This window comes from Otolemur garnettii, unplaced genomic scaffold (genome assembly GCF_000181295.1).
Source record: "Otolemur garnettii isolate 467f Iridium unplaced genomic scaffold, OtoGar3 scaffold00116, whole genome shotgun sequence".
Lineage (NCBI taxonomy): Eukaryota > Metazoa > Chordata > Mammalia > Primates > Galagidae > Otolemur > Otolemur garnettii.
In genome coordinates this window covers 4,420,069-4,437,254 of record NW_003852511.1, presented here as the reverse complement: position 1 = coordinate 4,437,254, position 17,186 = coordinate 4,420,069, and the positions used below count along the sequence as shown (strand labels likewise).

Below are 17,186 nucleotides of genomic sequence, written 5' to 3'. Positions count from 1 at the left end.
TTCTCGGGCTGGTTTTGAACTCATGAGCCAAAGCAGTCCACCCACCTTGGCCTCCTAGAGTGCTAGGATTATAGACCTGAGCCACTGCCCCAGCCCCTTTTTGGTACATTCAAAACTAAAAGCAGTGAACACACCTTGATTGCTAAAATTTCCCACAGCACCTTTTCCCATTGTGCTATCACCATGTTTAATCTAAAAACATTTGTCCATTTTTACATTTTAACCTTATAGTTTGAGCATAAGGAGTAAGAAAAGACTCAGGATTTTACTAAGTGTTCTTTTGAATTAACATGTGAAGACTGATTTTTCTTCTGCCTGTTTTCAGTCTCATTAAGTCAAGGTGGTATTTTTGAAAGATAGATTTACCTTCCCTAAATATTAAAAAAGACCCTTGATCAGTTGATTCGGCAAATATGTGAGAGCCTACGCCGTGTCAGTTTCTGGTGTAGGTGTGGAATTACAAGAGAATCAAGCTAAGGCCCTTGCCCTCATTCAGTTTATTTTAGAAGAGAAGAGCTTAAGGAAATAATCGTAAATATCACAGGGGAGTAGTGGTAAGTATGGCAAAGAAAAATAAAGCAGGGTAAGATTAGAGAATGTTGGGCTGCTGTTTGAAATAGAGAGGTCAGGGAAGGTCACTCTAAGCTGTGACACCTGAGCCGAGATGAGAACGCAGTGAAGGAGCCATGGTAGTGCCGGGACTGACAACTTTGTAATGTGGTAGCTTGCCTTAAACAGCTGAAACCGGTCAGGGAGAGCAATTGGTGAAGAAGCAGCGCGTCTTCTGTTGTGAAGTCCAGCGTTCCCAAGGGCGACGGAGGAAAATGGAGGAGGAGATATCCACTGGACTAGGGAATCTGGATATAGGATGTCTTAATTACCACATGCTGGTTTGGGTATTGCCTTAGCAGGAATTATCTAACACTTAATTTAGAAAAACAGTGTGGCAAAAGAAGGCTTCTCATCGTAGGATATCTGGAAAGAAGGAAACCCAAGAGAAAGGAAAGAAGGTTCTATCCACTCTACAGATAACTGAGCCTTAGGCGTTGTGCTAGATCAGTGGTTCTCAACCTTCCTAATGCTGCCACCCTTTAATACAGTTCCTCATGTTGTGGGGACTCCAACCATAGTCACCACATAATATGCATATTAACTCTGATACATATTTTGCAAATGTTATTTCCCAGTTGCTTTCTTACTTTCTGGAAGGGCTTTTGTTTGACTTTCATTAAATTAGATTTCTCAATTTGCTCTTTGTGGTTTCTGACCATAAACATCTTTCTCATACCAAGACTATACAAGACTATGGTTGTGGGGACTCCAACCCTAAAAATATTTTCGTTGCTACTTCATAACTGTAATTTTGCTACTGTTATGAATTGTAATGTAAATATCTGATATGCAGGATGTATTTTCATTGTTACAAGTGACCCACAGGTTGAGAACCACTGTGCTAGGTGCATAATTCCTGCTCTCAGGGTCCTCACAGTCTGTCAAATGGAAACAAGACACAAATCAAGTGGAAGGTCAAAGACAAAGTGAGCTTGCTGAGCAATTTTGCTTAGGGCTAGTTCTTCCAAAATTATCCCTGTATGCTAATTGTGTCTCTGTGCTTCAATTTCCTTATTTATGAAAAGATGATCTCATAGAGTGACTGTGAAGACTCAATTAACGAAGCACCAGAACAGTGCCCAGTTCATAGTAAATACTCCATGAATGTTCGAGAGTGCAGTGTGGTATTTGGGGAGGTATCTTTGGGAGTGTGTAAGATGATTGTCCTTACCAGGAGATCTGTGATAGACTTGTATGTTTTCCTCATTTTCAAGATTTCTTCCTATTTGTGACTGATGTCATCCAAGAGTATGCACATGAGTGTGGAATTTGGGTCTCATTTTTAGGACTTTCTGAGCTTATATTGAGTGATGAGTTTGAAGTTAACCTCATGTAGACTTTAATACACTTCTGGATGTCCGCTGTCAGTGCAGAGCGTCACAGGTTGCTAAACTCTCAGGTTATATATTAAAGAAAAATAGTCACTACTGTAGGGTCTCAGAAAACAGTAGCCCAAAGTAAAGGTCTCAGATGCAGCTCTCTCTGGCCTTTTCCTATGCTCATGGGGTAGCCATAGAAACTAGAACCCCTTTTCCCCAAACTAGCCATAAAATCTAAAAATACTACTCTTAACTTTCCCCCTGCCTTTCTATATGAAAACTGGCCAAGAAGAAACTATCTGATGTACCTTGTTTGATTGTGGGTCATAAGACCCTCGTTATAGAGATGGTCTTGCCCCATACCCAGAAGCAGAGGATGCATCATAGAGAGGCCAGGAAGATTCCTGCAGGACAGGCCTTGGTGGGATTTCTCTACTTAGTTAGTTAGCATTAGGTTGTACCCTTTTTGTCTAAACTTTGTTAAACCTAAGTCTGAAAATGGACAGTGTCCTCTTAATGGTTTGTTCATTCCAGAGGCTTTTGTGTCACATAAAACTGATCAAATAAATGTATATATCCTTTCTCCTATAAATCTGCCAGTGATTTTCAGTGAACTTTCAGAAGGCCAAGGGAAAGTTTTTCCTTGGACCCTACATTACCCTCAGGAAACTTGGTTGGGGTTGTGAATACTCCTGATGTTACAAAGATTTTGTTGACTGCTATAACTGTGCCATCTAGAACAGTGAGCATAGGAGTTGTGCAGTGATTTGAATGAATAAATCAAGAGAATAAAACCAGAGATTTTTCACCTATAGATCATCTGCTTACCTGAAAGGAAGACTGTAGGATTTAATTTTTTTTCTTATGAAAGTGAAATAAGTTCTTTGTGGAAAAATTTGGAATCATCTAAAATAAAGACAGAAAAATGGTTTACTTCTAGACCATTTTCAAAATGCCTATGTGTTTGAGGGAAATAATTTAATATTTAAGATTGAATTGATGTATATTATACATTCTTTTCATGTATGTAACTGTGCAGCTGGATGTATTTTCACAAACTGAACACAGCCAACTAATTGGCATCCAAATTAAAAGAAAACTACCAAGCTCAGCGCCAATAGTTCAGTGAGTAGGGTGCTGGCTGCATATCGAGGCTGGCCGGTTTGAGCCTGGCCCGGGCCTGCTACACAACAGTGACAACTGCAACCAAAAAATAGCTGTTGTGGCGGGTGCCTGTAGTCTGAGCTACTTGGGAGGCCGAGACAAGAGAATTGCTTAAACCCAAGAGTTTGAGGTTGCTGTGAGCTCTCACAGCACTCTGCCGAGGGTGACATCATGAGATTCAGTCTCAAAAAAAGAAAGAAACAACTAATACCCCAGAAGCTTGCTTTATGCTATCTACTATCACTCAAGGGTAGCACCCACTATTCTGATGTGCAGTGGCAAACATTTGACTACCTTTGTACTTTATATAAATGGAACCACCCAGTATGTACATAGTTCTTACAGCCTGCTTAAAATGGTGTGTAATAATATTTTATGAAGCAGTGCATTTGGTGGTCCTGCAGATCTGTGTCTTACTTCAACAATGTCTGGACGGAAGAGACCTGGGAACTCCCTTTCTTCCAGGCTGTGACAGCTCTCTGATCTCTGGGACCATCTTCATGGCCATCTTCTGTTTCTAGAGCCAGCTAACACCGTTTTTTGTGGTTAGCTCCTTAATGCTGATCAACCACGAGCTTCCAGATTCATCAGGATTATTCCACTGATGTGGAGGCAGCCCTCATCTGCCTGCGCCTACCTCTCTCTGGGCTACTGTTTCACCCTGACGATGTGGTTCTGAGAGGAGTGGGCCGCTTCCTCCGTGAATTGGGAGAGCACGGAGCATCCCTTGGAGCTGCAAGCCCACTGTGGCAGGTTCACTGTCTTCTGGGACGTGCAGGAGCCATTCAAGATGAGTGGAGTACAACCTGGATTCAGTGGAAGCTGCTGTGGGCCTGGACATTAACCTGAATCAGGCTCATTTGGATCTTCATGTCCTGGGTTCTGTTCCCACAGATCCCCATCTCTGTGACTTCCTGGAGAGTCACTTCCTAGATCAGATGAAGAAACTCATCAAGAAGATGGGTGACTACCTGACCAACTTCCACAGGCTGGCTGGCCCCCAGGTTGGGCTAGGCAAGTGTCTCTTCAAAAAGCTCCTCTCCAGCACGACTAGGAGCCTTCTGAGCCCAGCGACCTCTGAGGAGCCTTTCTCAGAGTATCAGGGCTTCTGCACAAGCGTCTCCCTTTAGCCATAAGGCAGCTTTTTAGCCACCCTGGAGTCCTGTCCCAAGCCTTGGACCAAACAGAAAAAAAGCTTTTCATAGCAAAAAAAAAAAAACAACGCTTATAGGGCAGGGCCTGTGGCTCAAAGTAGGGCACTGGCCCCATATGCCAGAGGTGGCAGGTTCAAACCCAGCCTTGGCCAAAAAAAAAAAAAAATGTTTACAATACAGTGACTGCATATAGAGACGCTGTAGTTTATTTAATGGGTCTCTTGTTGGTGCATTTATATAGCTTGCAGATTTTCACTATTAATAAGTGACACCATGACAAATAGAGATCTTTGTGTATATCACTGGTTCTTTTTTTTTTTTTTTTTTTTTGAGACAGAGCCTCAAGCTGTCCCCCTGGGCAGAGTGTCATGGCTTCACTGCTCACAGCAACCTCCAACTCCTGGGCTCAAGCGAGTCTCCTGTCTCAGCCTCCCAAGTAGCTGGGACCACAGGCGCCCACCACAACACCCAGCTATTTTTTGGTTGCAGCCATTATTATTGTTTGGCGGGCCCGGGCTGGATTCGAACCCACCACCTTAGGTATATGTGGCTGGTACCTTAGCCGCTTGAGCCACAGGCGCCGAGCTGTGGTTCTTTCTTTAGAATAAATTCTTAGACATAGATTGCTAGACAAAGTTTTTACTATTCTAAGTTATTTGATGTATATTCCCAAATGCCCTGCAGAAGACTGTACCAAATCACATTCCTACTGGGGATGACCGAGAGAAGCCATTTTCTTAAAGTACCCATCATTTGGTTATCATCACTTGGGGAGATGTTTGGCAGCCTGAATGGAAGAGAAAACCGGTATCTGACTGCTCTGATTCAAACTTGACTCCTAGTGAGGTTGAACATTTTTTCTTGTTTGTCAATTATTTGCATTTCTTTCACTGTGGATTATCTTTATGGCCTTTTGTATCATGTTTACTTCTTAACCTGTTTCTAAACACCAGGATCACGCTAGGTGCCCTATGCTTGCTCTAAGTAACAGAGTGATGGAACGTAGAGCCTGTTTGGTACGGGGAACTAGGAACTTGAATAACATTTTTACACAGGTATTTATTAAACATTCACGTTGGGTTTTATACTGTGTATCGCAGTGCTCAGGAGTCTCTTGACTGTTGACGTTGATGTTATGTGGTAGAAGAAGCCTATTTTACTGAAACCTAACTTCAGTATATCTGGAAGTAGCTCTCTAAAAGGCAAAATATGCCACGTACTTCCCCTCTGTAAAGAAAAGAGAAATCCATGTAAAGCAGTTGAACAGAAGCAGCTTAGACAGGGATTAGAAGGAGGGAGGATTGACAGTGGCAGAGAGGTGGAATAAGATCAAAAAGTAGTTTACATCCTTAATCCGTGAGCTTTCCCATGCTGCATGGTTATCTTTACATTTATTTTTAGAGAAATCTTGTTTGACAGTAATATGGAGAAGGCAGGGAGAAACCAGGATACTCTTACACGGGTGTAGGTGAAAGAACCATCTGAACTGAAGCAGCAGCTGGAAATTATGATGAAAAGGGATGGATCTGAGAAATTTTTCATCAAGATTCTAGAACATCAATAAAAGGTTAAATTATGTTCCTTTTAGTCTATTTCTAAACAGTTTACTTTGATTATCCATCAAAGAGAAGGTGCTGAGTTGTTTGGCCTTAAAAGGGATATTTTAATTATTTTGAAAATTTGATTTCGTGCAGCAACCTTGTTTTCTGATGAAGTTGGATAAATGAGCCATTTAGACTAAATGTGATTTTTTTTTTTTTGGGCTGTTCTACAGCTTTTAATTTTTTGAGATGACATTTTGAAACAGAGGAAATAGAATATATAAAGACTTTTCGGGTATCAATTTTCCCTAATTACGAAACTGAGGTATAAGGAATTTAAGTAACTTCTGACTAAGGTAATATAAAGCATTTTGACTGTGGAATCAGTGTCAGAACTGGCTAGAAGCCAGGTGCAGAGGCTCACGCCTATAATCCTAGCACTTTGGGAGGCTGAGGCAGGTGGATTGTTTGACTCAGGAGTTCAAGACCAGCCTGAGCAAGAGCAAGACTCTCGAGAAAAAAAAAAAAAAAAAAAAAGAATTGGCTGATGACTACCTGTGTCTGTGTCCTGTCACTAATATGTATTTACTAGTGACATTCCCTCTGAGGAACTGAGCATGGTAGCTCTTGTCTGTAATCCCATCACTTGGGGAGGTGTAGATGGGAAGATCACTTGAGGCCGGAGGTTCAGGATCACACTGGGCAGTACAGCAAGATCCCATCTCTGGAAAAAAATAAAAAATTAGCTGGGTGTGGTGGTGCACACCTGTAGTCTCAACTACTTGGGAGGCTGAGGCAGGATTATTTTGTAAGCCCAAGAGTTTTAGGTTGCTGTGAGCTTTGATGGTACCACTGCATTTTAGCACAGGTAACAGAGCAAGAACTCATCTCAAAAAAATAAAAATTCTCTGTGAAACAGTGGGGCATATCATATCAATGTTATGTAATCATTTAATTTTAGACCCATTTAGAGTTAGTGTCAGCAATAGATAATAACTTTTATTGTATAGTTAATACACATATCTGAGAAAAAAATGTCTTGGGCCATGAATTCAAAAATTAATGTGCTAAAAAAAAAAATGTGCTAACCAGCATCTTCAGTGATCTAATTCACCACTTGAATTGTTATTGTACATAAAAAGATCAGAATTTAGACTCAGATAAGCTACATTGAACCCTACAGAACAGTGATAAAGAAAGGAGTTAAGTTGCCTGGAATGAAATCTTAGCCATTTCAGAGCTGTTTGTTTTTTGTTTTTGTTTTTTTAGACAGTCTCAGTATGTTGCACTGGGTAGAGTGCTGTGGTGTCATAGCTCACAGCAACCACAAACTCTTGGGCTTAAGCAAGTCTCTTGCCTCAGCCTCCCATGTAGCTGGGACTACAGGTGCCTACCACAATACCAGCTATTTTTAGAGACGAGGTCTTGCTGTGTGGGTCAGGCTGGTCTCGAACCTGTGAGCTCAGTCAATCCACCTGCCTCAGCCTCCCAGAGTGCTCGGATTACAGCACCTGGGCAAGGTTATAAGCATTAATTGATATTCTATGTATATTACTTATCACATATTAGATACTCAAGAAAAAAAATGTGGCCTATACTAAGCAAGCTTAATTCATGAAAATTTGGATTTATGTTAAAGATAAGCTAAATCTTGGTAGAAGAATTCAGTTTGGTACAAGATTCTGTTGGTAGGACAAAAGAACAAGTATCTCTATTCTATTTGGAATTGAAATGCCATTCTAAAAATGTATCATGGAAAATAAGGTCTCTACACAAAAATGCCTGTGTTCTTAAAATTGGTATAATGGTAATATCTTTAAAATTATCTTAGTAGAAGAAGCTGCCTTCTGATTTTATTTTAATTTTAATTGGGCCTTTGAAAAAACATTTTTATTGTCTAAAATATCTAGATCCTGTGGCATATAGAAACATTACATTTAATGTAGTAAAGATTCTGGCCTTTGATAATTTATTTTGGGAAACATTTCATATCAGTTCCTACCACTGAAGAAAGATATAAAAGTGGATGCCTTAGAAGAGCTGTATATAAGCTAGTAGCTATCAAACCTTAAAAGTAGTGCTGAAAAACAAGGACAAAACATCTTTCTCTTCTGTCTTCTTTAGAAGGACAAGCTTTGGAAATTGAGATGCAGGGCCATGTGCCTATAATCTTAGCACTCTGGGAGGCCAAGGCGGGAAGATTGTTTGAGCTCGGGAGTTTGAGACCAACTTGGGCACAGTGAATGAAGACCATCTCTATTAAAAATACTACCTAGAAAAATTAGCCAGGCATGGTGGTAGTCCCAGCTGTTCTAGAGGCTGAGGCAGGAGAATTGAGTCCAAGAGTTTGAGGTTGCCATAAGCTAAGCTGAGGCCATGGCACTCCAGCCTGAGTAGCAGAGCAAGACTCTTGTCTCAAAAATAAAAAAAAAGAAAGAAATCGAAATGTAAATCTAATAGAACTTATGGCATTAAAAAATGTGCCATTTGCATGACTCGTTACCTTATTTTTTACTAAAAATGTTCCTCCTTCATTCTTTAAAATATTTAATTGATAATAAAAGGTCTGTTGGGTATAGAATTCATTGGCATAAATAAAGGTTATGATAATTTTCAGGGTGGAAGTCCAGCTTCATTCTCCAAACTTTTTTTTTTTTTAATTTAAGAAGCAGGATCTTGCCTAGTTGCTCAGGCCAGAGTGCAGTGGCCCAGTCATAGCTCACTGTAACCTCAAACTCATGAGCTCAAGCAGTCCTCCTCCTTCAGTCTCTCAGATAGCTGAAACTATAGGCATGTGCTACCTCCCCTGGCCAATTTTTTTTTTTTTTTGAGAAATACGGTCTCATTTTATTCCCCAGACTAGACATGAACTCCTGGCTTCAAGCAGTCCTACCTGGGCCTCCCAAAGTGGTGGGATTATAAGCATGAGCCATCATGCCTGGCCCATTCTCCAAATCTAATAACTTTAATATAAGACTTTACCTTTCAAAGCACTTTGATTTTTTTTTTTTTTTGGTTAGTTGACAGTGAGTGCCTACCTTGTCCCCAGTACCAAACTAGTACCTGTACACACAGTATCTTATTTAATTTTTACAGCAGCTTTGTAAGAAGTACTATATCATCCTGTAGTTTAGGAAACTGAGGCTCGAGAAGTAGTTTCTAACACAGCTGGTTTCTAACTGGCCTCATTGACCCTGTTGCCTGCTGTTCTTCATTGCTAATGCCATATTGTCTTTCAAAACTGAGTCTTACCACGCACATCCTGTTTGTTTTGAATTTATACACCCAGGTGAGCAGAATGCATACATACACGTGGAAGACAAAAAGATGATACCGCGGTGGTTATCTCTAGATAGAAGGTTTATGGAGGATTTCGTTCTTCTTGTATTTATCTGTATTTTCTGCAGATACAAACATTTTATAGTAAACTTTCTGTTACATATTGAACATAACTTATTTCTAGTTATTGTGGCTTATTTCTAGATCAATTGACCTTATCTCCTCGATGGAAATCTCGTCACTATGACGTGGTAGTTGGTGTCTTATCAGCTCGCCATAACCATGAACTTCGAAATGTGATAAGAAGCACGTGGCTGAAACATTTGATACAACATCCTGCATTAAGTCAACGGTAGGTTTTCTAAGTTGTTACCTTGTCTGGCTTACCGAAATTTAGGTTCTGAAAAACCTCATTTTTAATAGTTAGAGATGTTCGTTCAGATACAATTGGCCTCTTTTATTGGGAGAAATAGCTATTACATTTGCTCTTCTTCCAAATAGCTGGGCCAAAAAGTAGATTTAACCAAGATTTTAAGCTAAAAGATAGTTGGGAGAACGCATATTCACTGGTTAGCATATGTCGTATTTATAAATATCAAGTGTGGTTTGTTTGTGTTTTGCTTTGATGTAGAGTAGCCATTCTTAGGAGGTTCTATTCCAAAGTAGTTCTCTGCTTAAACACGTTAAGTTGAACTAGACTTTTCGCTAACTTCATGGAGATAAACTTAATTTTTTTCAGTTTTGTAGTATTTTTTTAGTTGCATGATCTGCAGTATAATACAATAGGCATACTCTTTTTACCTGACTACCCTTACGGAACTGAAGTTGGTGGTCACCTCATGCTGTCATTAGATGGCTTAGTTACTAGGTAGCAGCAGAAAGCTGTCCTCTGTTCCCAGGGAGCCGGTGAGGAGTCAGGGAAGAGATGCTCAGAAGGTTGGATCTGTAGTTACAAGAAGACTCCTGGGTGACAAGCAGAGAAAGCCTTCTCAGGGTTGCATCAGACTGGCATGTCTGTGATTAATTACCTAAACAAGTTACAGTGGTGAATTTTCTTATCAGCAATAGTGATGTTATTTATAGCAGCTTTCATTCAAGACAGGTTTCTTTAGTTTATGATCACAGTGATAATAGGACCTATTACTACTCAGCAAAGGAAAGGCCTCAGAATCATCATTGCTGTCAGAACCACCTCCCCAAACTGCACTTCCTGTTGTCTTTCTCATCTCAGAAAATAATTATTTGGCTCAGACAAAAACCAAGCAAACAAAAACCCCTTGATATTATCTTGACTCTTCTTTCTTTCAAGTGCCGTATCCAGCATGTCGTCTTGGTGCTGCTGTTAGATGATAGCTGGAACCTACCTTCTCATCACCTTTACCGTCCCGTCCCGCTGTAAGCCACCAGTGCCTTGCCCGGATTATTACAGGAGCCCCTTATCTGAATTTCCTGCTTTTACCCCCTACATTTCGTTTTCCATACAACAGCCAGGAAGATCCCTTTAAAATTAGTGAAATTATGGAAATTCTCCACTCACCACCCTCCATTGACTTCCTTTCTTGCTCAGAGTGAGATCCTAAGTCTTTGACCTTCTCTGCATCTGTTTTCCTTGCACTGACCCCTTACTGTGCTTTAGTCCTCCTGACGTGAAATGTGCCCCTGCCTCAAGGGCTTTGCACCTGTTTCCTGTCCCAGGCCCCTCCCCCTTCCTGGACCATTTTTCGACTAAATGTTCTCCTCATTTAGTCTCAAGCTGTTGCCCTGGGTAGAGTGCCGTGGTGTCACAGCTCACAGCAACCTCAAACTCCTGGGCTTAAGCAAGTCGCTCGCCTTTGCCTCCCAAGTAGCTAGGACTGCAGGCGCCCACCACAACACCTGGCTACTTTTTGTTGTTGTTGTTGCAGTTGTCATTGTTTTAGCTGACCCAGGCCAGGTTCAAACCGCCGAGCCTCAGTGTGTTTGGCCAGCACTCTACCCACTGAGCTACGGGCGCCGCCCTCATGGTTCACTTTCTTTAGGTCTCTGTTTAGATGTCATCCTAGCAGACAGCTCCATATTAAATAACACCTCATCCCTATTCTGTCTCTCTGTTCCCTTAGTTGTCTTTATTTTTCTTTATAACACTTACCACTGACTGGCATCCTTATTGTACTTAGCTATGTATTTATAAGTGGTCTGTCTTCACTGGACTGTAGGTTTCATGAGCATAGGGGCTTCAACTTTTTTCATTCGTTCATTCCCAGTTCTTAGAATCTAGTTTGGTACAGATAAAGGCACTCAACAACAGCCAAGTGAATGACTCAGAACTAAATGTAATAAGTAAACATTCATATATCACCAGTAATTTATTCACCATGATAGCAGTCTTGCTTTAAATTTAATATACTTGGTTTCTGTGATGAAAATGGTGAGGCTGTCTGTATAAAAATAGATATTAGACTGAGGACAGTGGCTCATGCCTGTAATTCTAGCACTCTAGGAGGCCGAAGCAGGTGGATTGCCTGAGCTCAGGATTTTGAGACCAGCCTGAGCAAGAGCGAGACCTCCGTCTCTACTAGAAATAGAAAAACTAGCTGGGTGTTGTGGCAGTCACCTGTAGTGCCAGGTACTCAGAAGGCTGAGACAAGAGAAGCACTTGAGCCCAAGAGTTTGAGGTTGCTGGGAGTAATGACATCACTATACTCAACCCAGGGACAACTGAGTGAGACTCTCTCTCTCTCAAAAAAAAAATAGATACTAGTCAAAAACAACTTCTGGGGCAGAGTAATTTTGTGGATCTGTTAAGAGTATATAGATGACTGAAAAAACAAACTTGGTAAATATATGTGATGATTTACTACATTTATTTATTTACTTATTTTGAGATGAAGTCTCACTATGTTGCCCTCAGTAGAGTGCTGTGGCATCACAGCTCATAGCAACCTCAAACTCTTGGGCTCAAGTGATTCTCTTGCCTCAGCTTCCCAAGTAGCTGGGACTACAGGCACTCGCCATAATGCCCAGTTATTTTTATTTTTTATTATTTCGTTGTTGCAGTTGTCATTGTTTAGCAGGCCAGGGCCAGGTTTAAAACCACCCCTCTGGTGCATGTGGCCAGCGCCATAACCACTGTGCTACGGGCACTGAGCCTGATTGACCACATTTAATCATTTATGTTTATACTTTTATTTCAAATGCTAGTTTCCTATAAAAGGTATTCTGCCTTAATTGGTCATTAGTAAAAGGAAATGCATTTCTGCAGTTACAGTTTACTTTCCAATCTTAGATTTCACCAGAGGAGCTAAACTCAGCATGTATTTCGAGGACCTTCTAAGACTTTCTAATAAAACTGTGACCTGTCAATTTAATATATTTACTAGGTATTTTTTGCAAGCAGTGTCCTGTGTCTGGTAGAGTATAAACATAGATATAGGTGATTGTTCAGGGGGGCTTGAAGTTATTAGGAGGAAATAGATGTAATTGTGTAACAAATATGGGTGCTGTGATGTAGATATCATACAGTCTGAAGTGTCTGGGAAACTCCAGCAGTTCTGTGTAAGTGGAGCACAGGGATTACGAGGAATGGGAGGTTGAGTGTGAGCCAGAGCTCCAGGGAGGGAAGGAAGAAGCAGAGGGAAAGTAGGGGAGGCCTATGAAGGTGAGAGGTAGGCAGTGACCAGATCCTGAAAAACAAAGGTTAAGTGGAAGACTGGGACCTGTTTGGATGAGAACTTCTGAAAAGCGGTGATCTTGTAAGAGAATAAGATCATTGAACATAGAAAGAGGGTTTGGGGTCTAGGGTAGCATTCTGACTTGGAAGACAGTGGAAGCATCAGTTGGGACTCGATGAGAGGAATGGATTTCACAAGAAAGAAGCTCAGACATGTTGAGTTTGAGGTCCCTGCACCTTCATCACACAAACTAAGCTTACTATACTGATATACTGCCAAATGTTTCCTAATCGGCTTTCTGGAAAAAAGTTTGCTTATAGGTGCATATGTATTTATTATAAATTTTATTGATATAAAGGATGTGTACCACATAATTGACAGGTGATAACATACACAATACTCTTAGTGTAAATTCCATGTAGCCAGTTGATCCTCATAGAATGCTTTTGTTGTTTGCTAGATTCTTATATCTGGAACCAACTTAGGGTTACCGTTGACAAAGGAGTATAGTTTTGACATAATCTTTTAAGAGTTAAGACTAAAATGACAACTAAGATACGTCAGAACTTTAGTTGTGGTTGATGAAGTCAGGGGCTTCTTTGCTTTTTGAACACTCTATAGTATTTCCTTGACGTCTTTATACTTTTCGCAGTGTAATGGCTGTGGACACGTCACATTAAATTTATTGTGCATTGTTGATATTTTCTCGGTACTTTCTTACATCTAGACAATCAACAAAACAATAAGTCCTTATTTGTATTGTTTGCCAATTTCTGTGGTGTAAATACTCCTCCCATGGCCAGTTTGAAGCAACTGATGGGGGGTCACTGAACACAGAGTTAGGGAAAGACACGCAGTGGTATGCCGTATACAAGATTGCCACCATATAGATGTAATAGATGGAAAAAGCTTTAAGAACATCGATAATTACAAAATGTAGTAAAATCAGAAAATGAATATTTAATCCCTTTGTTCCTAATATATTTAACTGTAAGTTTATGTAGTTTAATTTGTAATAGCAGGTGTGTTTAGTAACAACCTCTAGATTTCTGAAAATTTAACTCCTGGTTCTCACAAGCTTATATGAGAAACTTCAGCACACAGCAGTCTGTGGGCAATCTAAAAGATGTCCGGTGCATTTATGAATCTTTCACTTAGAAAATGGGTTGAAGCTGGAGTAAGTAATTCAGGAATCATTCCCAGGCTAGTTAAGGCCTTGGGTATAAATAATATTACCCAGGGAAAGGAGTGAAAAAAATGAGTAGACTGAGAAGGGCTCCTCGGGCAAAGCCCTGGACCAATATCCATTCTCAATGGACAAGCTGTGGGAAGAGCCAGTGAAGCTGACTGAGTACAAAGAAAGGGCAGAAGGCATTGGAGGGAGCCCAGCAGTACGGAGCCCTAAGGAGTCAGGTAGGGAAGGGTTGAAGAGTGGCTGGTGGTTTAGCAGCAGGTGGTTGGTTACATTGCTGGAAAGCGTCTCAGTGGAAGTGGTCAGTGTTGGAGCTGAAATTCCTGTTTTACAAAATGAGCAGGGAGTAAAACCTAGAGGTTGCAATTTTAGTTAATTTCTTTGTAGAACCTCAGTGTAAAGGAGAGAGTGGTGGCAAGGGAGATGGCAGGTGAGTAGAAATTCGTGTCGTAACACCATATTTATAATGTGGGAGGAAGGAGCCACGGTAGCCAGTGAAGCAAGGTCGGGGAGAGGAGGGGACCTTGTCTTGGAGAGAAAACTAATCTTGAGCAAAAGGATCGCCTTCTGAAATGAAAGCAAAAAAGGAAAATTTTAGATGTAGGTAAGTTTTTAGGCATGGGTGTGAGACCGTTAACTTATAGTTTATTTTTAAATGATCTGAGCATTTGCTAGTAGGCAGGCCCAAACAGTTCATACTTGCTTTAATATATTGCAGTAGAGGGCGTAGGCGTAAGTCACTTGGTAGTTAGCAACTTGTGGTTTCTTTGTTCCCCCTTTTTGCTAGTTAGACCAGAATAAAGGTAGAGAATTAATCTTCATAAATACTTGTGTCTCAAAGTAAAAGCTCTGAAATGGGCGTGAGGAAGCGTGCATGTGCCAGGTGAAGAGCAGTAACTGATGTTAATGCCACACGTCTCTCAGTGTGCTTGTGAAGTTCATAATAGGTGCTCAAGGCTGTGAAGTGCCTGTGGAGGACAGGGAGGATCCTTATTCCTGCAAACTCCTCAACATCACGAATCCAGGTAAGTCATCTGTGTCCTAAGACTGCCATACGCAAGTTTGGGGTTCCTAAGTTTGGGGCTTGGCACCCTTAGCTCAGTGGTTAGGGCGCTGGCCACATACACCGGGGCTGGCGGGTTACAACCCAGCTGAGGCCAGCTAAACAACGACGACTATAACAAAAAAATAGCCGGGCATTGTGGCGTGCGCCTGTAATCCCAGCTACTTGGCTGACTGAGGCAGGAGAATCACTTAAGTCCAAGAGTTTGAAGTTGCTGTGAGCTGTGATGCCTTGGTACTCTACCGAGGGCAACATGGTGAGACTCTTGTCTCAAAAATTAAAAATAAAAGTTGGTAAGTTTAATAGTATAGAGTCTTTTTTTCTTTTTTTGTCCACACATCTTCACACTGATATAGTATGTTTTTAATAGATGAAATCTCTTTCATCAAAGTTTGTGTTTAATCCTTTTTGATTGATTGATCAGGGTATCTGAACAGATTCTTTATAGATACAAAACTTCAGGATCCAGGAAAGTTTATTTTTCAGTGTGATTCAGATGCATTTGGAGGTTCTTTATTTTTAGATAAATCCTGAATTGCTGAATTTGCACCTTTGAAAAACTGATTTATTCAATTATAATAACCTTGATACAAATATCATGAACCTAACTTTCTCTTAGAGTTACTGGCTAAGCTTCTGTTAAAGAAACATAACAAATAGTAAAAAATTAAAACTACAAGTATTATTATTTATTCCTTAGAATTAAAAGTTTGTAGGGATTCCGATGAAGAAAGCTGATCCTAATTAGGTTCTCTGTGTCCCTAGGGAACTAGTTTTAAGAAGTTGATAATTATATAACTGTGTTTATTAGCACTTCCTATTATGTTCAGCTGTGATTCTAATGGAGGTTGAAATTTCCAAGTCTTAAATGTGCTGATTATGACTTCTGGTATTTGAAGGTTTGTCATAGCTATGTAATTAAATAGCACCGTGCTTTTATAGGCAGCAGTACTAGACTGGTTTAGAGTATGGGCTCTTAGCTGTGCACGGTGGCTCATGCCTGTAATCCTATAGCAGTCTAGGAGGCTGAGGCAGGTGGTTTGCATGAGCTCAGGAATTTGAGATCAGCATGAGCAAGAACAAGATCTCATCTCTGTTAAAAAGAGAAAAAAAAAAAGATAATTAGCCAAGGCGTTGTAGCCGGTGCCTCTAGTCCTAGCTGTTTGGGAGGCTGAGGCAGGAGGATTACTTGAGCTCAGAAGTTTGAGGTTGTTATGAGCTAAGGTGAGGCCACAGTACTCTAGCTTGGACAACAGAGTGAGACTCTGTCTTTAAATAAAAAAGTTCTGAAATCCAGGCTCTGCCATTTTTTAGCTCTGTGATCTGTGCCTTAATTTCATCATTTGTAAACTGGGAATAAAAGTGTCTCTACCTCGTGGGGATGGACATGAGGATGAAATATGAAATATTTAGAATAGTTTCTAGGAGATAGTAGATATTTGATTTTTTTTTTTTTTTTAAAGATTCTGCCTTTGCATTTTGGGAGAGGTGGGTGGATAGCTTGAGCTCAGGAGTTTGAGACCAGCCTGAGCAAGAGCAAGACCAAGACCCTATCTCTCTCTATTAAAAATAGGCATTGTGATGGACGCTTGTAGTCCCAAATACTTGAAAGAAGAGGCAAGAGGATCTCTTGAGCCCAAGAGTTTGAGGTTCCTGTGAGCTGTGACACCATGGTACTCTACCTAGAGTGACAGAGTACTGTTCTCAAAAACAGAACAAAATTGTCTTTTTATAAGGCTACTGTTTTATAAAAAAAAATACAACTTTTTAAATGAATTGATGTATATGTTCAGGTTTGTGTTATAAAGGAGGGATTTCTTAGAATGTCTATGAATTTTGTTAGCAATGTAAGCAAAATTTTGTGTATAAATTATTTTCTGGGAACCTCTCCCTTTAACTTTGGGGTCCCAGAGGGATCATGAACCTCATAAAGTGTTACTAAAGATACGGTAGGCTACAACAAATCATGACTGAAAACCAAACAAAGCTCTCAGTTTTAAATGAACCAGACTCTTACTAATTTAAGTGCTATTATTCATTAATAGTAAAGGAATAGAACTTTCCATTAATAGAAAATGTTCGCCTTTATAATACCTAGGTTACAAATTTATTTATTTGTTTATTTACTTATTCATGAGACAGTCTCACTGTGTCTCCCTTGGTAGAGTGTTGTGGCGTCATAGCTCACAGCAATCTCATACTCTTGGGCTCA

General features: G+C 40.4%; 1 protein-coding gene across 1 annotated transcript in view; it reads left to right on the top strand.

The window, feature by feature from the left end:
- The window catches only part of B3GALNT2 (beta-1,3-N-acetylgalactosaminyltransferase 2), a 55,049-nt gene that overhangs the window by 2,765 nt on the left and 35,098 nt on the right, over positions 1 to 17,186 (top strand). The window contains exons 2-3 of the mRNA XM_003797443.2: positions 9,274 to 9,421; positions 14,836 to 14,936. Coding sequence (XP_003797491.1) covers positions 9,274 to 9,421; positions 14,836 to 14,936 — 249 coding nt within the window. The remainder of the gene's footprint in view (positions 1 to 9,273; positions 9,422 to 14,835; positions 14,937 to 17,186) is intronic.